Here is a 22,557-nt window from a genome sequence, read left to right as displayed (position 1 = left end):
TCCATTGGGTGGCTGCTTTAACTGCCGCTTTAACTGACTGCAGCGCCATCTAGCGAAGGCTTTGGGTAGCTTCGAAGCACGTGCATAAAGTTGGTCTCAGCGCGCTCTCTCACTCTCTCTCTCTCTCTTCCTGTCCCTCGTTCTTACCCTGCATAGCTGTTGTTGCTTGGCAGACATGAATGAAATGTCAGAGTTGCCAGACTGCTGTTGTTTTATGCAATCACTGACATGACCGTTATAATTCAGTTTGAAATCGGAGTTTATTTTATGGCGAGTGATGCTATAACATCTTTATATTACTAGCTCACATTTAAGCCACAGCCGATTTGCTGTTTGTTCGCTTGTTGTTGCCTGGAACTTGATTTGACAGTCTGGCAACTTTCGCTTTCGTTTCCGGCTTTTTTGTTGTTATTCTGAGTGCGCAGCCTGTGCTTGTGTGTGGGCGAGTGTGTGTGTGCATTATTGTTGGCGATTTCAAAGTCAAACGCCAGCAACAACAACAACATAATGCGCAGCAAACAGCTGCGAAGCATTGAGCACAAAACTTCAACGGCAAATAGAACGCGAGACGAGGACAACATCGGCAGACGACAGGACAACGACGACGACAACGACGGCGGCGGCAACGACGACGACGACGACGAGGACGCCAACGTTATCCTTGTTGAGAGTTTTGCAATATATTTGTATTGCAGCAGTCTCAACGAAAGCGTCGAAGCAACCAACTCGCAGCCCAATCGAAAACCCGCTCGAAACGTAACCGAAAAGTAAATGTGAAATGCAACCAATAAAGGAAAACTGTTTCCAAATTAATTGAATTTAATTACAAAACGATTGCAATTGACTCTTTGCGTACATTTGTGTGTGCTGTGTGGAAAGTTGTGGTTCGAACTGTAGTTTTGCCAGTTTGTTGTTATTGTTGTTGCTCTTGTTGTTGTGATTGCTGTTGTTGTTGTTGTTGTTGTGTACAGCTGTTGAGAGCGAAAACTGTGCGGCAATTGAAAGTGAATCCTATAGGAAATGGCAAATTATCAAAAGTGTTTTATTTTTTTTATTTATAATTAATATTAAATACTATGCAATGTATAATAAAAAAATACATTTCTCCATATACAAAGGACTTGAGCTAGTATTAGAGAATTATTTATTTAAATATAACTTATTACATATAATATATATATGTTTATTTTGTTTAACTTAAAAACGTATTTTATTTTTATATTTACTCTATTATTTTTTTAGACGTATAACTTTAATTTAAAAATAAAAATTATTAAAGTATTAAATTCAATAAAAAAAATTATATATTTTTTTTATTTATTCGCTATATTTATTCCACTTCAATTTTTATTAAAAATATTGATTTTATTTTGCCAAAAATATTGCTAAAATTATTATTGTTTATATAAAAGTGAGTGTCAATATTTGCAACATGAAAAACTACAAGATTCAAAGTAATATACCAAAAAACCACAAAAACTTGTATTTTGAGTGCTGTCAAAAATAACTTTTGGAAGTTATTTGTACACATATTTGGGTAGAAAGTTTTTAAATTATGAAAGTTTTTCTTTCATTTGATTTAATAGTTTCATTTTTAACATGTCCATTAACTTCTCAGGCAACTGGTGTTTTCGTTAAATGAGTTTTCCAGTAGCATTTTCATATGGTCGCTGAGTGCAGTCAAAGGCCGTGAAGCAGCTACAGCGGAAGCGAGACCAAACACCACCCACCTGAATCCAAAACTAAACTTGAGTTAACTTAACTAAACTGAACTCGGGCGCAACACTAAAATCTAAGCCCAACAACTAAGGCACTTGCTGTTCAAACTTTGGCCATAACACTCGCAGCAAGACGGCAAAATGAACGACAGTCGACGCAACACGGCAACGGAATTCAGCTACATACTGCAACGGCAGGTGAGTGCTTGCCACACGTTGTAAATAGTAGCACATATACACCCACAAGCACACACATGCACACACACACACACCTGTACATTCACATCACACATCCTCGCACCCTTTATTAATTGCATGCATTTTTGGCTGCCCGGAAGCCTTTTTTGGAGTCCTTCATGTTGTGGGCAGTGCTTGTTGGTCTTTTGTGTGTGCCTGCAACATGTTCATTGTTGCAATTTAATTGCGAGCAATTGCGCTCATTAACTTGCCACAATGGCTGCGCCAACAGCAACTAATTGCAACCGCATCAACCAGCAACTGAGCAATTGGGCAATTGCTCAAGAGCAGCAGCAGCAGCCGCAGCAGCTCAGCAAGTGCGTAATTTGATGTTTTCACAAGAAGCCAGGCACAAAGTTCTTCTTCCCTCCATCGTCCCCTCCATAACAAGACCCACTTTGTATTACTGAGAAAATCTATAGAGTGCACTCTCCACTTTGGTTCACTTGGCACGATTTAATCAAGCATTTATTTATTGGGCTTTCCTTGTTGGTTGCACATGGCGTATGCTTAATGGGCTTTTTTTCATGAATTAATTGCTTTTCGCTCGAACAGATTATCATGCTTGATTTTCAACATGCGTGGAAATCAATTTTAATGCATGGCCAAATAAAATATACATATGTAATGCATATATATGTATATATCAATGTAATTGCATGTGTTTGTGTCTCTGTCTCCCTGCTTGTGTGTGTGTGTGTGTGTGCTCATGCATATGCTACATGTGTTTTCACAGTTTGCACATTTATTTATTTATCTTCTTGTGCAGTATTTATCATTTTCACAGCATGCACATGCCAACATGTTGATAACTGAAATGCATTGTCAGGCAATCAATTTTAGGGTTTTTCCTCATTTTTATTACATTTCATGGGCATGAGAGTTTGCCTCACGAGAAACACGACAAAGTCACGAGAATTTAGTTTGGGCAAATATTAATGAACAGGCGATTCGACTGGGCGCTAGACATCTAGAAGTCTCTGGAGTATAATAGAAATTATAGTTGGGGCTACGGTTTGGGGCTTAGTTAGTTAGGGTTTTTCTTTCACATTGCTATTATGATATTTGATATATAGATATGTATATATAAGTCTTATTAAATAATAATGAATAATTAATATATTTTTCGCTACATCCAATTTTACAAGTAAAATGTATTTAAATGATCTTTCAGTTTAGTCATTGAAAAGAACTTTCCATACATATATCAGTATTGTGGCAAATATGCAAAATATTTATACACATAGTAGGCTAATTCAATATTTTACCCTTTTCTATGATAAGCGCAGCATATATACATATTTATAGATACGACAAGGTGCCTTGACTACAAGTTCTGTTCGCTCTACATATGCAAATATTACAGTTTTCGAATTGAATTACTGCAAATATGTTAATATGCAGCATTTAATTTTGAATTTAATTCAATTTGCATTTTAATTAATACTTTTGCCCTGGCTGCTTTATCTTTCGCTCGCATCAGGACGATGTTCATTGGCAGCCAAGTCACGCGGTCAACTCCGATTTACATACATATGAATACTTTGCAAAATGAATTCCGATGAAAGCCCCAACAGTATATGTAGTAGCATGCCAATACACGGACACATGCTTATATATCTCCAATGATATATGCATAACTGTGCGTCGATGTGTGCAGAAGCTATTGACGTGCCGATAATCCCTTAAGATTGTTAAAATACAAACTCAAGCGAATGTTTGGGACCGTTGGGTCTGGGCTGCGGTTGAGTCTGACACAAAATTCATTAGAGCTATGGTGTGTCTGTGTGTGTGTGTGCGAGCTGTATATAAAACTGTGCAAATAAACAATCTGAGGATTATCTTGGCAATTGGCTTGCGTGTGCGCCCAATCGAGCAAACTGTTAAATCATGAATGAAATCAATTTGTTTTCGGCTGCCTTTAATGGCGATGACGGAGCGACAGCAACAGCATGGACGACAACAACAACTGTAGCACGCAAATTACACACGCCCGGGGCATTAAGACAATGACACACATCAACAAGAGCAGCTCGACAGCTAATACAGTTTTGATTGAGTGATAACTCAATATGTATCCATATTGTCTGCCAGCTCTGCCCACAGGAAAATTAATAAATCACATGCAACACACACACGCACACACGCACGCACACACATGCTTATGATTAATGAAGGGTGTTCGAGTCCGTGTGTGGGCGTGAGTGTGTGTGCGTGGGATACACCACAAGAACTTGCAACCTTATGAAACGTACCTTATTTATCGTGGGTATTGTGACCTTTGCTGGCTGTGCACAATTTGTCAGCTCCTGTTTTGTCTGCCAAGGGAATTGGCCTAACCAAAAAAAGAAAAGTGTCAGAAGGAATTATGGGCATGTCCTACAGATTTAATTAGGCGTGGCGAATCTTGGGATACGGCTGTGAGTGCAGCCGTTTTTATCATAAAATCGATAAATCGCGCGCGCGTCTTGAGCTTTAATTACACTCACACATACACACACAGGGAGAGACTCACTCGTATCTAGATGCTGCGGCATTTGCGATGCCTGCTGCACATACTGATGAGCTTGTGCAGCATTGTTATGATGGCCATGCAACAGCATGTGGCATGCGGCATGCGGCATAGCCAGAAGCTTCTGCTTAATCGTCGCTTAATATGCATGGCATGCGGCTCGGAGTGCGACCTTAAGGCCTTGCCAGGCCACGACTAGCAGCGCATTGTGTCTTGGCAGCGCCAGGAAGCCAGGCGACGGCGACGGCATTCGCATTGTTTAAATATCAAATAAAAACGTCAACGCCACTCGCAGCACTCGCATTGTCAACCTCAAATCCCCAACCACAGCCCAACAACAAGTTGCGATAAGAGAAATCAATGTCGTCTGCATCAGCCGTTGCATACAAATGCGAGTGCAGCGCTTGTGGCAACACGTGCACAAGGTGCAAATATTGATACACCTGTTCCAGGCACAAAGCCCGCAATTCACAGCCACTTGATATCTGTGTAAGCCAATCGGCTGACAGACCAGCTTAACAGCGAGCAGCTACAGTTAACCCAAGATGAAATGCTGCTCGAATATGATTCGGCTAGAGGACATTAAATAGAATCTACAGCTAGAGCTGCTTAAGAGGATTCTTAAAAGGCTTATATAAACATGGCTTAAGAGTTGAATAAATTCAAAGTGAGTCATGAAATGCGAGTGAAATATTTTAATATTTCTGAGTAGTAAAACTGTTTATTATCTGAGTTTATTAATATATCCGTCATCATATTAAAATATGAAACTATTTTGATGCCAAAGAGAATACCAACTCCAAGTGCTGGTTAGTCAGGTCAGGTCCCCGCCTTAATCACATATTTACAAACAGTTTATAGCAGAATAATTGCATTCGTTAACAACAACTTAATTGAAGGACAATGCAATTGCACCATTCGCTGGCATATAAATAAAATCTACGCCAGAAAGCTGTTTATTAATTCAATTATGGCTCTATGCAAGTGGCTTTTCAATAGTTGGCAAAGGATTTCCGTCCAAAGCGTAAGCCATGTGCATGGCAGTAAAAATAGCAATTGCCTTGGGGCGTAAATGTGTGGAGCAAAACAATATTAAGTATACGCCATGCTTGGCAGCATTTGCTGAATGCTTTTGACATTTACTTGTGCTCAACGTGTCGTATGCGCAATGTGACACAAGTCGAGGGCCGGCCAGGCGCATGCATTAATTTTAAGTGAAATTGACCTAATTGAATGGCCACATCCCTGCCCATTGACCATGGCCCATTGACAAATCAAGAAATCGTCGAAGAAATCCATTTAAAACAATTCGAAGGCCAATGCGGCGCCAGAGACGACAGCGGCAGCGGCAGCGGCAGCGGCAGCGACGTCATCGTCTTTTCCATTTCACTTTTCACTTTTTCTCTGACACCGACAGTGACTAAGTGCATACCAGTGGGCGCTGTGTGTGTGGGCGTGACGTACAAATCAAACCGAAGTGCAAACACAGCGCCGAGTCCGAGTGCATGTTATGCAATGCATCAAGTGCATAACGTGTTGCACATGTCACGACTGTCGAAGGAAAGAGCTGAACGATGTCAGAGACTTTGATGTGCTTTATATACATATACATATATATATATATAATCTATAAAATGGCACATTGCGTGCATTCAACAGCTGCTGCTAAAGATTTTTGTTTTCCTCTGCTGTTTTTTTTTTTTTTTTTGAGCCCATTATCTGAGTAGACGAGCAATAAAAATCTCAAGCCGCACATAAAAAATGGCCAAGTGCGAGCCAGGGCAGTGAAAGCGTTTCTTAGGTGCGGCCGGGCAACGGCTAAAAGCCATTGGCATGCCCCCCACCCCCCGTTAACGCCCATGCCACCTAGCGCCCTCTCTGGGGATGGCTTTGCTGCTTTAAATGGTTTCGATTTCACGTTCATGCCGATTTTATGCCTCAGTGATGGATTCAGCGAGTGTGTATGTGTGCGTGTATCTCTGTATCTGTGTGTGTCTGGTGGCAAAACAATAAAAACAAATGCGCTCTGGGCCAACTGTATATCTGAGGCTCTGGCTGTACCTCTTCCCGTAGCGCGCTGTCTGTTCGCTGCTCTGTGGCCTCTGTATTTGTGTATATCTTGGTAACTGACGGCGACGCGAAACAATAATATCGGCAAAAAAATGAAGAAAAGGAAAGAGAAAGAGGAGAAAATCCCATTCAAAGTGCGAGCGGGGGCGGGAGCAAGCGTAAATGGCAGCAGCAAGTCCATTGGGCTGAGCCACATTTCTACATAAAACAAGTGCAAATGTTGTAAGCCCAAGTGTATAAGCCGTCGTTGATACCCTGTGCTCGCAGCTCCTAAATCAGAGCTTAGTTAGTGCGGCGGCAAACCGACTGACGGAAATATCAAACAAATTTAGGTCTACACAGCGGATAGTGATAGAGAGAGAGGGATGATAATATTGATAGATAATAATGGCAATATTAATGGATATTCATTTGAAGCAGAGCTTCTGTAGGTTGGAATGAATCGCTTTTTTATTGTCGTGTGGCATCCAATTTTTTATAAGATACATACATATATATTTTTTTATTTATTTTTTTTTTTATTAAAAATATTTATAAAAATATTTTTAATCGATTAAGACAATTTGCTTTGCCATAACTTCCATGATATTGTTAGTAAATACCGAATTTTAGTGTTCTGATGATTTGTCTATTAGCTAAATTTTACCCAGATTTAAATAACTTGATTTTATATTTTTAATCTTTTGGGCTGATATCCTATGCTTCCTTCCCAACCTTTTTTTCCTTCAATAAAGCAACAAAAAATCTAAATCAAGTCCTTATTGATTACCAAATCAAGGCAGCCTACCTCAATATTTTACCTGCTCATGCACAAAATCAATATACCCTACATGCATTTCTGGCTGGGTAAATAAAAACACGTGTTCAATCTACGTATATATTTGGCATGCGAAATATATTGTTATTTGCTCTCTCTCTCTCTCTTTCCACTCTCTCTCTTTTACTGCTTGTTGTTGCTATTGTATCTGTTGTTGTTTTTTGTTGCCTTTTGCAATGCATATTTTGATAGCGCATGATTTTTTATGGCCCACTCGCACAAATCGCACACTTTGCACAGCCGAATGGCATTTGCCGTGGCTAAGGGACGTCACTGCATTCACCCCTAACCCGCTCCCCCCTTGAAACGAACTTGATTAAATGACTAACAATTTGATTTGCAAAATCGATGCTGCGTTGTTTTTTGTAGGGCAGCGATGTGTCCGCTGCTGAAGCATATGCATTCGACGACTTCAACAATTTAATGAAGGTAATAACTGACCCAGATTCTCCTCACCCTAACCCTGGCCATGCCCCTGCCCCTGCACCCACCAGCAACATGCAAATCGTCATGTCTTTGCATACATATTCACATTCACATTCAACGAATTCCAAATGCATAAAAAACACACACACACACTTACATAGAGATTGAGCGAGAGAGAGAGAGAGCGAGAGGGAGAGCGAGCTTTGGGTGCTTAAAATTTCTGGCATTGGCCGCAACCTTCTCGAGAGTTGGCGGAAATTTCACTTGGTCTGCGGCATCAAAGAATTTTCTTCTACTATTCTAAATATTTTCCGCCTGACGCGCCGCCTCCGCCTCCTGCTGCCCCACATCCAGCTCTTGCTCTCTTTATTAAATTTCATTTCAATTTGAGTTTATTAAAAATCCAGTTGAGCTGATGATGAAAAATGAAGTGCAATTTACTTTCTTCTGCTCGTCTGTTCGTCTGCTCTTCTGCTCTTTCCCTTTGCTTTTTTGACATTAAATGAATTCTGTTTCTCCTTTGCTATTCAGTAATATATGTATAGATATATAGTACATAGTATATATGTCTGCTGAGGTGCAAATATTTAACTTTTCTTTCGGCTTTATGCTGCTTTGAATGCGCCATCTTTTATTTCGTGCAGCTTTAATGGCTTAACTTGTCCGAGATCCTGAAAGGGCGAATTCTGTTTAATTTTGCATGAAATTTGCATTTCTGAGATTTGGCCTTAAAGCGCATAAGCAAAGTCTAGATAAACGCGGCTATCTCTGGAAAGATCAAAGCGGCTTTGCTTAATAATGAGATAAAACGTTTTGTTCTCAATCAAATTGGCTTTCAGAAGCAGGCAGTGGATATTTTAATCATAATTAAATTTAATTACAACTAGAAGCTGAATCGAAATTTCTCATCTGAAAAATATATGAAATATTCTCTTTTACACATATTTAAAGGCGCCAGCTTTAAGAACTCTTGCTAAGCTCTATGCTAAAAGCGAATTTTTAATGTCTCAAAGGATATTCAGAGGCATTTAAAGCCTGAGAGCCGCTTGTGATTGTGGGAAGAAATAACATGCGTACCAAAAACTTTGCAGCAAATTTCATTTCTGCTTGAGGACAATGGCAGAAAAAGAAAAAAAAAAAAAAACAAAGTTGTGTAATTTGATATGTTGTTGCACGACCATGCATAGCAAATGTGTGCGTGTGTATGTGTGTGGGTGGCTGTGCGTGTGCTAGCATTGTTTTCGTAGGCTCACACTGAAAGTGTTGGCATTGCCATTAAGCCTAACAAGGCTGCCCAAAAAGCACAGCAAGGCTCAACATTAAGAACAAGGCAGAAAAAAAGCAGGAGAGGAAGAGGAAGTGGAAAAGCAAAGCAGGCAAAGACAGGGGAAAACTAAAATCCATGGCCAGAATGAAAGCGAAAGCAAAAGCGAATTCTCAACCCGGACACACTAAGTAGCTGATTGTTTGCCCAACTAATGGCTAGCCAGGCGCAAGGCGCAAGGCACAAGACGCAAGGCCAGTTAGAGCCAGAACGCAGCAAATGGGCAGCGGGGGGAGAGGCGAGTGGTGGTTGCAACAAATTGACAAAAACGAAAGCTTGTGTACGTAATTTATGTGCAAGTTTTGCTAAAAAGCATTCAAATAACTTATTAATTGGCAAGTGGCTTGGCCGAAAAACTAATTAAATTCGTGAAGCCAGCCGGCAATTGCCAAGCCAGAGTCAGCAGATCGAAATGGCAAACAGTTAAAAGCAAGACAAAAGACCAAAACACAACGGCAAATGGCCATGGCAGAAGGTCACAAAGAACAAAAAAAATCTATTTCCTTATTGTTGTTGTTGTTGCTGTTGCTGTTGTACGTGTGTTGGACAGGTTGCTGCTGTTTACTCTACGGCAGGGGCGAGGAGCAGGGGTCTAGATGGCTTGTTGTATGGCTGGCTGGCTTGTTTGTTTATCTGCATGTGCAACAACAACAACAACAATCAACAATCAACAACACCAACAAGTCAACAAGCCACACACACACACACACACACACACACACAAAAGCGCAGCTCGACATTTGCCATGCGCATAATTGCGGTTGAACATTTTGGTTAGCGCATGTTAATTGCAGCAGCTTACGGTCCCCAGCCACACCACCTGCTCGCACCTGCCCCCACTTCTGTGTGTGTGTGGCATGCCTTTACATGATATTGACATTTGTGCCTAAACGCTTTTGCCACAACAAATTCAAATCAAGCAAGCGACACGTTTTCCTCTTTTTTCCACTTGTCCAATTTATTTTTTTTTCCGTTGACACATTTTTTTTTTTTTTTTTCCATTTGAGTTTTAGCTTTTTGACCTGCTCGCGCCTAATTTCATTAGCCAAACAAATTTCTGCAGTTTACTTTTTTACGTGCTTGAGGTGTATTGGTGTGTGCGTGTGTGTGTGTGTGTGCTCCACTGAGCAGCTGGCATCAGCTACATGAATATTATTAATTAAAATCGTGCAGTGCATGAAAAGGTTTGTTTGCTTCCTAGCTGAAGCATTGGATTGGCCCGGTTAGTCATTGGCTAACTTTAAGTCTGTGTGTGTGTGAGTGTGGGTGTCTGTATTTGTGTTTGTGTTTGTGTTTGCTGTAGACAATGTTTGCCTTTTATTAGAAACGTGTACCTGGCCTCAGTTTGCTCTACGTGTGTGAGTGTGTGTGTGTGTGTGAAAATGTCAGGCAATGCCTAAACTCTTTCTCGGGCTTTAATTTGGTATATATGTATGTAGTGTGTGTAGCTCTGTAAGTGTGTGTGTATATTGGTCAAGGAATAGCGAATAGAGAATGCAGAGGCATATGAGTTTTTGTTCTAGTTGCATTTTATTTAAAATGAGTTTTGAAAATATGGAAATGTTTTGATTATCATAAAAATGTAAATAAAAGGGGGTCCGAATATTTTTTCCAAAAATAAGTTCCCATTAGCTCTTAGCTCTTAGCTCTGCCCTACTCTCTTCCTTTGTGTCTATGACTCCATGTTGTTAATTCTCTGTCCCTCTGCATCTAGCTCTCTCTCTCTCTCTCTCTCTTGCTCTACATCGAATGGTCTGCTTGTGCTCTCTCTTTTATATTTCTATCTTTCGTCTTTCTCTGCGTCCATCCCACTCTCTCTTTCACTATCTACCTCTCTCTGCCTTTCTCTTTCTCTTTCCCTTTTTTCCCTTTTCTAGAGTAAGAGGATCTATACCTCCCTCTTTACCACTCTGTTTCTATCTCTCACTCTCTTAGACTCCAATTATCAATCCCTCCATCTCTTTCTCCCTCTCTCCCGTATCACCCACTCTGCCCAAACAATTCACACACCAATTTATTCTTTTATTCACTTAAAGGGAGCTTTACTTGAATTCAAATGGAATACAAATGCGAGAATAAATTTGATAAAAAGCGAGCCGCCTAAATATTTGTACCTTTCCACGTAGTCGAGTTCAATCGAATTCCATTTCCATATAAATTATGAAATCTCTGCTTGGCAGTGCATTTCATAGTCGCGCATGCCGCCTCCTGCCTACAGCACTTTTATTTGTAATTTCAGTTATTTTCCTTCTCTTTCTTTCTTTATTTATTTCATGTTGCCTTTTGCGCTTCACACGCTTTGGCTCAATTGAGTTTCGACCTGAGCAGGTTGGCAGCTTTTGCTGTTTTTTCTGCTCTCTTTTGCTTTTCGTTTTATTTTTATATTTTTGTCTGCTTTATTTTTGCATTATTTTTTGTTTTGTGCTGCTCTTTGGGAAATTAATTGGATTGCGAGCTTTAATTGCTTGGCAGGGAGTTTGGGCAAAGGCTGACAAATTATTTATGGGATTGTGTGCATGGCAAATAAATATGTATGTATGTGTGTGTGGAGGCTTTAAGTTTCTGGTTAACAGCAAAACTGAATAAAATTGAGTGCTCTGTGCGCGAACATGTGTCAACAAATAAATGCCTTGAGTAGAGCCTCTAGAGAGTGTAAATATTAAGTATGCACGGGGCACGCATAATAATTATGTGGCATTCACGTCGTCGTCTTATCAGGACGTCCCTTTTTTACATATTTCATATTTTATACTTTACTCTTTATAATATGCTCCCTTTTATGGCTGACAGCACTTTTCGGGCCCTTGCACAGAGTGCGGGCAGGAATTTTTATTTATTCTTATAATGCTTTTTCCGCATCTCCTCACTCTCTCTCTCTCTCTCTCTCTCTCTCTCGCTCTCTCTCTCTCTCTCTCTCCTTTTTTTCAACATTATGCGAGTGTAGGCACCTGTCAGAGGCTTTACATATTTAATGCCCTCAGTTTGGCATTCCCATTCGTGCGGCGATGCCAATTCGAATTCAAATGATAAGCGAAACGCTTTAAAAACATGTTGTATTATGCGAGTGTTGAGCAGTTGCGGCATTTACAGGATTTGTCAGCTTGCCACTCGTAAAGGCGGACAATAACAATGCGTGTTATAAATTAGGCATTTAAATGCGACCATTCAGCGCTCACGTGTGGCAAACCAGCAGACATACAGACAGAGTGAGAAAGGCCAGCCTTACTTCGACTTGTTCGCTCTGCTCTGCCAGATTAACGAGCAGTCAGAACTTTGTTGTCACTCCGCCTCCGGTTGGTTCTGGCTTTTGCTGTGGCCGCAATTTGTTTTGGCGGAAGGACACTTTGTAATTTCATTTTTGGTTGTCCTTGCCCGACCCGTTTACATCCTTGGCATTGAGTTGAGAGTTGAATTACACGGCTCTGTTTCGCTTTTCTTATCTCTGTCTCTTTTCTGTCTCAGTTTTTGTGTGCATTGTTATTGTGCGTGTGTGTGTGTGTGGTGCAAACATTTTTAATAGTTGGCCAACGCCTATAATTAGCCACTTGCTTTGATACTAAATGGCATTTTTAATGGCACTCCAGCCACGTGCCATGCGTTGTACGCCCCCTGCCGCCCATCGCTTACCTGCTCGCTGCTCTATAAAGTATGCAATGAACTCTGCCACCTGTCGCCACTTAATTGAATTGAGAAACCCAAGTCGCACGTAATTTGCTTTTGAAAATTTTCAGTACGCAGCGCCATGCCCCAACGCCTACGCCCAGCTGCACGGCATGCTGCAGAAGGCCTTTAAAGTAGCTACGACCAAATATTTGCTTTACGGTTTTAACTCGCAACTTTACCAGACAGAGCGACACAGCTGCAGAGTGTGAGGGAGAGGGTGACAAAGAGAATTAGAGCGAGAGCGAGAATCAACTGTACCCAGAACTTTGTTAGCTTGTTTGCTTTCAGCTGTTTTGGCGTTTCGCACTGTTTGTCCGGGCACAACTTAGTTGCCACAGCCAGCAAAAAATATATGAAAAATGGAGTGAAAAAAAAAAAAAAAATAGCAAGTGAAAACTTGTTTAATTGCAAACAGCTGGTAAAAGTTTTTGCTCGCAATGCAGTAAACGCTTCAGCTGCCACTAACTTGGCTAACTGCACGCACATATACACACACACACACATAGACACAGTCTTTCTGGTAGTCTGTTTCTGCTGTCACAACATTGGCCTTGCGCCGTGATGTGGCATTTTATTCGGGTTTATGTTTAAGCCCTTCATATAAACTTGTCTTTTATGGCTACATTTCGAGCGCGCTAGCGGGATGACTGACAAAAGCAAAAATGAAGAGTGGAAGCGTGCGAGCGGGCCGCACAAGCATTTTACTACATGGCAGAATCTAACTGGCGCTGGCAGCAGCAATTTACGATAAGGTTGCGTATACGTAACCTACCTGCACATTGCGTATACGACGCATCGTTGTGCGTGTGTGGAGGGAGAGGCAGTGGCAGGGCGGAGTGGCTGGGGTTGATTGTGTGTCAGAAGGGGACAGTTTGCTTTTGATGTAAAGAGGCACTCGAGGCAATTTTGCGCTCTTATCCCAATCAACGTACAATAATAGAGCGAGCCAAAACCGAAACGCAACGGACACACACACAGAGGGAGACTCGCACATACACACACACACAAACTGAGATACAACCACAGTCATTCAAGCTGCCATTCCCACTATTACGCTACAACTTTTGTTTTTGCTTAACGTTGTCTCTAGAACGACCATCAGACACATCAGCAACAGGGCCAACCACAGCAGCAACAGCATCAGCATCAGCAGCAGCAGCAGCAGTCCTCGCAGCAACAACAACAACAACAACTAGGGGATGGGCTATCAGGCGACACGTTGTCCTCATTACCACAAGCATCGTTCAACTATATCAACTCCATCGTTGGCAGCGGCGTCATTGGCATACCCTACGCCCTGCACCGGGCCGGCTTTGGCCTGGGCCTTGCACTGCTCATCCTGGTGGCCTACATAACCGACTATTCGCTCATACTGATGGTGAGTTAATGGCGATGGCCAGCAGGCCAGGCGCCACAAATTGCAAATCATTTGCCCGTTACGGAAACGTAGCCGGAAACGGAAATTGAACGCGTGTCTCGCTAACCGTCGCGCCGCAAATTAAATGCATTTCCGTTACGAAAAATCATCACAATTTGCATAATTAATGAATGGGCGACAGAGAGAGAGAAAGAGGGAGGAAGATCCATCCAGGTGCTAAGTCCGATTTATCATTGCAGGTCAGATGCGGTCACATCTGCGGTCGATTCAGCTACCCGGGCATCATGGAGGCGGCCTACGGCAAGTACGGCTACTATCTGCTATCGCTGCTGCAGTTCATGTATCCTTTTCTGGGTAAGTGGCGCTAATCACCAAATTACATTCGTGTATGCCAACAATTTATGACTACACACACACAAACACACAGGTAGCTAACAAAGTTTTGTTATTTTACAGCCATGATATCGTACAATGTTGTCGTTGGCGATACCTTATCAAAAGTTTTGGTACGTTTCTTTCCATCCTGGGGCGATTCGATGGGCGCGGTGCGTTTGGGCGTCGTCTTTTTTGTCACCGTCGGCGTTGTGGTGCCACTGTGTCTCTATAAGAACGTCTCCCGGTTGGCGCGCGCCAGTTTTATTAGCCTGGCGTGTGTCGTCTTCATATTGTTTGCCGTCATCATAAAACTTATGTCGGGCGATTATAAAGTGTGAGTATATGTTTGAGCATAAGTTATTTATGGGTTGGCAAGTTGTATTACAAGCGCGGCTATAGGATTTACCGTTGGCTTGCCAAATATTTAATTCGAATGTCTGACAGTTGGGGCTGAGGGAAATTAAATTTCTGACAGTAAATGGCTATAAATCGAATTTGTTGTGGGGTGTCAAATGAAAGTTAAAGTACATTTTGAAGGCCCAGAATCCTGTGAACTGTGGCATTTGAAATACATTTTCAAGCATCAGTTTGTACGTGGCTGAAATTCGTTTCGGATTGGATTCATATTACATTTTTTTAAATCAATAATAAATGCATTAAATTGGCTGAACTGAAATTGAGCAATATAAATATTTTATACTATCTGTTTCCTACATTTATTTATTGAGCAAAACAAAACTCATAAATATCAAATTTTATAGTTTATAGCTGCAGAGCATTGGCTTATTTATGTATGCCAAATAAAAGTGCGCCACGTATGCATAACAAATTTAATATGCCTATTCATGCATATCATCTGGCTTTAATAAACGAAAAAAGTCATGTGTAGCCAGTAATTAGGTTTTTTATGAAGGTCAAAATAATATCCAAACATATACAGAAGCTTTTTAATGGATCGCTTTATTTTCAATTATGTTCTCATTTTTTTTATATTACTTTAGTTTTGGTAATTGAATTCAGTTGATTTTTTTTTTGTTTTTTTTTTTTTTTTTTTTTTTTTTTGAATTCATTTATTGCGGCTTCTGTCTTCGACTCTATAGCGCAGTCATCGTTAAACCTTAACCTATTTTTTTTACACTATTTACATTATTTATAAATATTTACAATGTTCATTATCTGTTGTCTAGTGGGTGAAGCCTTTTAAGTCGTCGCCTGTTGTTGTTGACTACCAGGTCAGCAGCCAGTGGATTAGGGTGCGCCAAGAGCCTGTCCGCGTACCTCGAAGAGTGACGTCCAATCAGCTCAGCGATTGTTGGCATTTTTAGATCGCTGTGCAGTACAGAATTGTGAACGTACCAGCTGGCACCTGTGAGTCGCCGTAACGCCTTGTTTTGCAGGGTTTGCACTTTTTTTATGGACACACTAATTTTTTTTTTTTTTGATTTTATTTAAGCGTTGAACCTGTACATGCAAATATAGTACTTTAACAACACAGTTGGAATATTATATTAGAGCCTAACCTTCTGATGATTCAGGAGGACTTACAATATATATTTAAAAATATCACTAAACTAAACTTATCTAATATTTTTTGCAAAGCCTAAGCGTTTTAATCGCCTTAGTGGCCTCGCAGGGAGCAATCTTCTCGCTAGTCTGCTCCGGTGTCTAGCCAGTCTGTCACTATATCGGCTAGGGACACACTAATTAGCTAACATTGTTAACCCTAAAGTTCATTTCTGCTAGCCTGGTACTTCCAAAAGTTGCACAGCTATTTTGATGAGGTACCAAGCACACAGATAGTGTGTTGCAATGATAATAAAATATGTTGCATAATTTTGTGCTGGAATGTCAAAAATGTGTTTTTATTGCATATTCCCAAGGGCAGCGGGAGTAGCTACAGAAATTTGATATAAAACTGTTGCATACTTTTGTGATGTGATGTCGAAAAGTGCACTTAACGTTAAACGTCTACTTTTTCAGTTATACGCTTACGGTAATACTAATTAGTGAATATTAAAATAGAAACAAAGCTGTTGTATGGATTAAATAATTTGAAAAAATCTTAGAGTTAGCAACATATTTTATTATCATTGCAACACACTTTATCTGTAAAAAAAAGTTGGATTTAGCGCGAATTCCCCAATCGCGAAGGCAAGATTTCTTTAAATTTACAGTGCTGCCCTCTAGAGTATGCAATGGAATTACACTTTTCGACATCTCATCACAAAAGTATGCAACAGTTTTATATCAAATTCCTGTAGCTACTCCCGCTGCCCTCGGGAATATGCAATAAAAACACATTTTTGACATTCCAGCACAAAATTATGCAACATATTTTATTATCATATATTATTTTCAATTATGTTATCATTTTATTTATATTACTTTAGTTTTGGTAATTGAATTCAGTTGATTTTAATTGAATCAATTTTTGCACTTAACTTTAAACGTCTACTTTTTCAGTCATACGCTTACAGTAATACTCTGTTCGCCAGGCATTTCAGTCGAATCTTCATTTAAAATTCCGCCCAGTTGGAAGTAAAAAAGAGGATTTTGAATATTTTTTTGATTATATTATATTTTTATAATTAATTTAAAAAAATTGTTTTAACATTTTGGTTGAATAAAAACCTTTTTAAAAAAAGTCAAGGTTGTTTATTTTATTTAGTGTTTTAGCTTTAAATATACTAACTTTTGTATAACTTAAAGAGCTTACAAGAACTGATAAAGGCCAAGAACAAGAAATAAAGGATAATATATTAATCCTAGTCCTATGAATAGAGATTTTATGTATATAATATGGGTCAAAAGATATGCTTCAAGATATTGGGATGGAAAAATATGACTAGAATCCAAGCACAAAACAATGAAGTGTCTGCCGTGCCCTTTTTAGCCAGAATTATATTTTGTTGTATAAACTGTGTTTTGGGTTGATTTTTTTGTGTTTCCCTTTTGTTTTCATTTTTTCACGCAATTTATACAAATTATCAAAAATATGAGTGCCGACGCTGTCTAATAACGCGCACAGATTTATTTGCATTTTAATTACAATTTGTTGCTGCGCGACTGCCGCAACAAATTTATGGCCAAAGCTCTTGGCTAAAAACAACGGTACAGTGGTTGGCGCTTGTGTTTTTTTTCCATTTTTTGTTTGTTTTTTGTTCTGTTTGTTATTGGTTGAGGTTGAGTCCCGGTCGCTTTAGTACTAAGTGGCGCTTTAGTGCCTGCAAATCTGTGGTGGCTTAGCCGAGCTCGGCTTGGCTGGGTCCGGGCCGGCGGCATTGAACGGCGCCCAGTGCCATAAAATGTAGTGAGCCACTTGTTTGGCTTTTATAGCTTTTCATTAGTTTGTCGAATGGCTGTTGCATGCCACAGCAGCAGCAGCAGCAGCAGCAGCAGCAGCAGCAGCAGTAGTAGAACTGTCTGTCTCCGTCTGTGGCAGTAGCATTTCGAGTGTGTGCAACGCAGTGGCGATGGCGAGTCGTTAGCAGTTGCCACACTGTTGCTAACGGCGACTCGAGCTGCCAGCCAAACACTCGCCAGTTGCTTCAGCTGCCACTCTACCACACCCCCTCCTCCTGCTCCTGCTGCTGCGTATTTCATGGTCAACGGGTGCTCGAGCTGTGAGCGCTCGTAGCTGGGCATAAAATTTAAATAAATTTCCAATTTGTGTACATTTGTGCCACGTCTTCTGCTGCAGCCATTGTGTGCTGTTCGCACTCTGCTTTTATCTTTTGCATATTATGTTCTGTCCGTCGGCTCGATGGCGCAAATGCCGCACCTTCGTCCTTTTTTCGTCCAGTGTGAATCTTACATCTCTCGGTGAATCTAAAAGAAAAGGCAAAAATGTTAATTTGGTGTTAAGTTTGCGTAATTTCTCAGCTACCCACGCTAAAAGGTATCCCTTTTTTATATTTATGCATATATATCTCATTTTTTGCCCTCGCCTGTTGCTGCGTTTAGCACGGATACGGCCGAGTCGTGGCGCTTCGCTAACACGGATCTAATACCCGCCACGGGCATCATGGTGTTTGGTGAGTAGCTACGCATTAAAATGCGCACTTATGTAGCAGCAGGGATAAACCGCGACTTGATTGCGGCTAAGCCAGACTAAAGAGTCAAGACTAAAGAAAGAAGAAGAAACAATTAAATTGCATTTGTCACGCTCAATGTCAGCTCTAACATACCTCTCCCTCTCTCTCTTTCTCGCTCTCCCTCTCTGTTTAGCTTTCATGTGTCATCACAACACATTTCTCGTCTATCAATCGATGCGAGAGGCGACCCTGGAACGCTGGGAGAAGGTCACCCACATCTCGATTGGATTTGCCTGGACTGTGGCAGCGCTCTTCGGCATTGCGGGCTACTCAACATTCCGCGCCCTCTCCCAGGGTAAACTAATTGACAATTACGCTCGCATTTAATGGCATTTTCTGGTCTCTTATTTTGCCTTCTTCTTCGTCCTCCTTTTAGAGCGCTGTTAAAGCGCCATTTTAATCTGTTGCCCTGCTGGCCATATAATCTATGCTTTGCTTCGTTTCTCTATTGCAGGCGATTTACTCGAGAACTATTGCTGGGATGATGACTTAATGAATTTCTCGCGTGTGCTCTTCTCCATATCCATACTGCTGACGTTTCCCATCGAGTGTTTCGTTTCACGAGAGGTAGGTGGGTTATTAGTTGTCTTTGAGAGTTTAGCAGGGATAGCGCCTGGGGAATTAGTTGGATAGTTTTTAAGGAGCGCTTCCAACTTGAGCATTGTTTAATGGTGTTAGCCTTGGAAAGAGAAAAAGTTATATATTAATGAAGAAATCTTGCTAACTTGGCATTTACAGAGTATCTGTTAGTCGCGCAAAATACTGAACAATCATTTCCACTTCTTTCAATACCCTTGAGATAGTTTCTGTAATGCTTAGCACTTTATTTGGACCATCTGCTGCTGGGTGGGTCATTCTGGCCAAGTTGTTTTGCCACATAGATTACATTTTGGATTTCGTGCCACACAGTTGCTGCTGTGGCTGCTGCTGCTGCTGTTGTTGCTGCACATCTTTGATATACTGCATAGATTCACACAGATTGTTGTTGCAACATTGCAGATTGTGCGCGCTCTGGTGCATCGGTTCGTGCTGAAGGAGCCCATCAGTGAGTTCACCCAGGACAAGGATCCCAACTTGGAGAAGGGCGCCGAAATTGATGAGTATTCGAAAGCGATTACCTTGGCCATTGTGTTCAGCGCATTCATAATATCGCCCATGACCGACTGCCTGGGCTCCGTTTTGGAATTGAATGTGAGTTTGATTCACACACAAACACACACACACACATACGCTACTCTAACAAATATCAACTGAATTCTCATGCAAAATTTTCTTCTTTTTTCTATATATTCACTTATGCCACTTAGGGTCTTCTGGCAGCTATACCCCTGGCCTACATATTGCCCGGCCTGGCCTACATTCAAATGGAGCCGCATGCCCTCTTTAGCCGCGAGAAGCTGCCAGCTCTGGGCCTGGTCGTGTTTGGCGCCTTGGTCACCATACTGGGCGCGGCGGTGCTGCTGCCTGGCCTAATGGGCGGCGATTGTCGTTCAGATATCGTGATGGGCTACTGCCGGCAGGAGTACCAGAATACCACCTCGCAGGTGGCACCAAATTGAACAAGCCGACAGCAGCAGCAGCTGGAGCTGGTGGAGCAGCGGTCGCAGCCAAGCCAAAAAGTCATTAGTTAAGTCATAAGCATTGGCAATACATTTGCATTGATGTGGGTTATTTCCGGTTTTGTGGATTGCAGATTTCCTTTGATGTTCAAGTTCATTTTCTTCCGTTTTGCCTTTGGCTAAGTTTTTTGTTTAATTTTTCTTTTCTTTAGCTTTCTGTGACTCTTGCAAAGCTGAGTGTATTTATGGGCTAAGCATATGTTTGTTGATGATTTATTTATATATTTCAGAAAAAAGTCTGTAAAGTCTGCTTTGCTATATGTCTGCTGAGTTCTTTTATGAAAAGTCTGGACTTAAGTTCTAATGATATTGAAAGAAGATATTTGGGTATGATATTTTACTTAAGTAAGGGATTCTAAAAAATATATAAATCCTTCTAGTGAATTTTTCTAAATCTAATTTGATGTACAAAAAATCTCATCCATTCTTTGATCTATACTAAAATCTACATAATTCTCTCTCTGCAAGAGTATTTCAACTTCGGCTCGCCGTAGTTCTATGTAAACTTGCTTTACCTACATGTTTTCTAATAATGATTCGCTTCCAATTGCACTTTAATATTAGTTCTCAATAAGAATTATGTTATATAATGTTATGTACGTATATTTCGTATAGGGGCTAAACGAATACTTGTACCTGAGTCTCTGATCTTCGAAAGTATCTCAAACTGTGTTGTAGTATCTGTGTAACTGTGTGTATGTGCGTGTGTGCGTGTGCTGTTCGAGGCAAGTGATACGAACGATTTGAAAACCTGAATCTCAGTACAAAACAGAAAATTGTTATTACATATATACTATATACATATTCCCCCATATATATGTATCAAATAGCAAAAGCTCTATTTACAGCAAATTTGATTTACATTTCAGCTTTTTGGTTTTTATGTTTTGGGAAATGAGAATGGCAAAAGAGCAGAAAAACAAGTTGAGAAAATCAAACACAAAAATTGTAGTGCAAGTTCCTTAGCAGTCGGTGTATAATGCATGCAAAATTTTTCGAATAGTTGTTATTGTAATTACAAAAAAAAAAAAAAAAGAAATGAAAGTAGCACTAGAGTAGTCTGAAAATATTTGGGCACCAATATACACACACAACATACAAACAAAAGCGAAACAAACAAAGAAATGGAATCTATATATATATATATACTATATATATACATATGTATATCAAAGGCAACAGATCAACTATTTGTAACTATCTATTTATGGCAAAAATCAAAGTTATCGAACCGAATCAAATCGTATTTAAACGTTTTATATATATGTATACAAATCGTAGAGAATTCGCTTCAGCTCCAAGAATGTGACTAAAGCTTGAACAACTTTTTTAACTACACTCAATGGACACAAAAAATAACATACAACATGCCACATGCCACATGCAGCATGCAACATTGAACACATTCTGCATTATACATACTACATCATATGAAACTAGTTCAGCTTTATATTCCATCTACTTTGATATGAAACAACACTTTTTAGTTGTTTGAACAAATGGCACTGATTATATTTTGCATAAATTGTATTCTTATGTATTTTACACTCTATTGCTCTCTATTTTTGTAAGTATTTCCTTTGAGTTTTTACAAGGCACGATATATATTATTAAATGATATATATATACATTATGTAAATACATATATATATTTGTATGTAATTTTTGATATGATTAAAGAGATTTATACCGCATATTGAACACAATATATATACATATACTGGACACAATGCTCACTCTTCTTACTGGTTCTGGGTACCAAGCGTTTATTCTCTATTCTGTTTCATCTATAAGAACCAAGAGAAACAAAACCCAACTTACTTCTATCCTAAGAGCTTATACAACACAACCAACATATCATGCAACTCGAAACAAATGGCCAAAGCGAAGGAGCACAGGACATGTTCAAGGGCTTTTCTAAGATACTTTTTACAAGAACTTACGCTTTTACATAACAACAACAACAAACTACAACTACAAGAACAACATGAAACAATTGAAACAACACTTGTATATACACTATTATATAGAGCTGTCTATATCTATCTATATATACATAATATTCATCTCTTTATATATCTTACACAGTTTCAATGGTATAGACATGTATTATTATGAAGAAAAGGTGGAGAGAAATCAGAAGAGAGAAGGGTAAGGAAAAGGAGATGAAGAGAAGGGAAGCTTGTGTGAGAGACGAGACAGAAAGAGAGAGTTATATGAAAAAGGAAAGCAGGGAGCGGAGAGGGAGAACAGAGAAGCGTATTACAAAATCAACCAAAAAGAGTCTCTCTCTCATTTGATCTGTTGAAATTCTTGGCAATTCT

The 22,557-nt window shown here is 40.1% G+C and overlaps 1 protein-coding gene across 3 annotated transcripts; it reads left to right on the top strand.

The window, feature by feature from the left end:
- The first annotated feature begins 513 nt into the window (after positions 1-513).
- LOC108653185 (putative sodium-coupled neutral amino acid transporter 11) lies at positions 514-22,380 on the top strand. 3 transcript variants are annotated; one of them, XM_018103540.3, is made up of 11 exons: positions 514-767; positions 1,619-1,916; positions 7,724-7,783; positions 13,858-14,145; positions 14,385-14,499; positions 14,602-14,854; positions 18,484-18,554; positions 18,748-18,909; positions 19,069-19,181; positions 19,614-19,805; positions 19,922-22,380. In XM_018103540.3, the coding sequence occupies exons 2-11, from the start codon at positions 1,860-1,862 to the stop codon at positions 20,171-20,173; spliced, it is 1,563 nt and encodes a 520-aa protein (XP_017959029.1). In that variant the 5' UTR covers positions 514-767; positions 1,619-1,859; the 3' UTR covers positions 20,174-22,380. The 3 variants fall into 3 exon arrangements, with proteins under 3 accessions (XP_017959029.1, XP_017959030.1, XP_089116949.1); XM_089260823.1 differs by lacking the exon at positions 514-767 and adding an exon at positions 797-1,004; XM_018103541.3 differs by lacking the exon at positions 7,724-7,783 and having other exon boundaries at positions 517-767.
- Positions 22,381-22,557: the final 177 nt, after the last annotated feature.

The sequence above is a fragment of the Drosophila navojoa genome, chromosome 5 (assembly GCF_054131105.1).
Source record: "Drosophila navojoa isolate 15081-1374.11 chromosome 5, UAZ_NAV_1.0, whole genome shotgun sequence".
NCBI lineage: Eukaryota > Metazoa > Arthropoda > Insecta > Diptera > Drosophilidae > Drosophila > Drosophila navojoa.
This window is presented reverse-complemented; position numbering and strand designations above follow the sequence as displayed.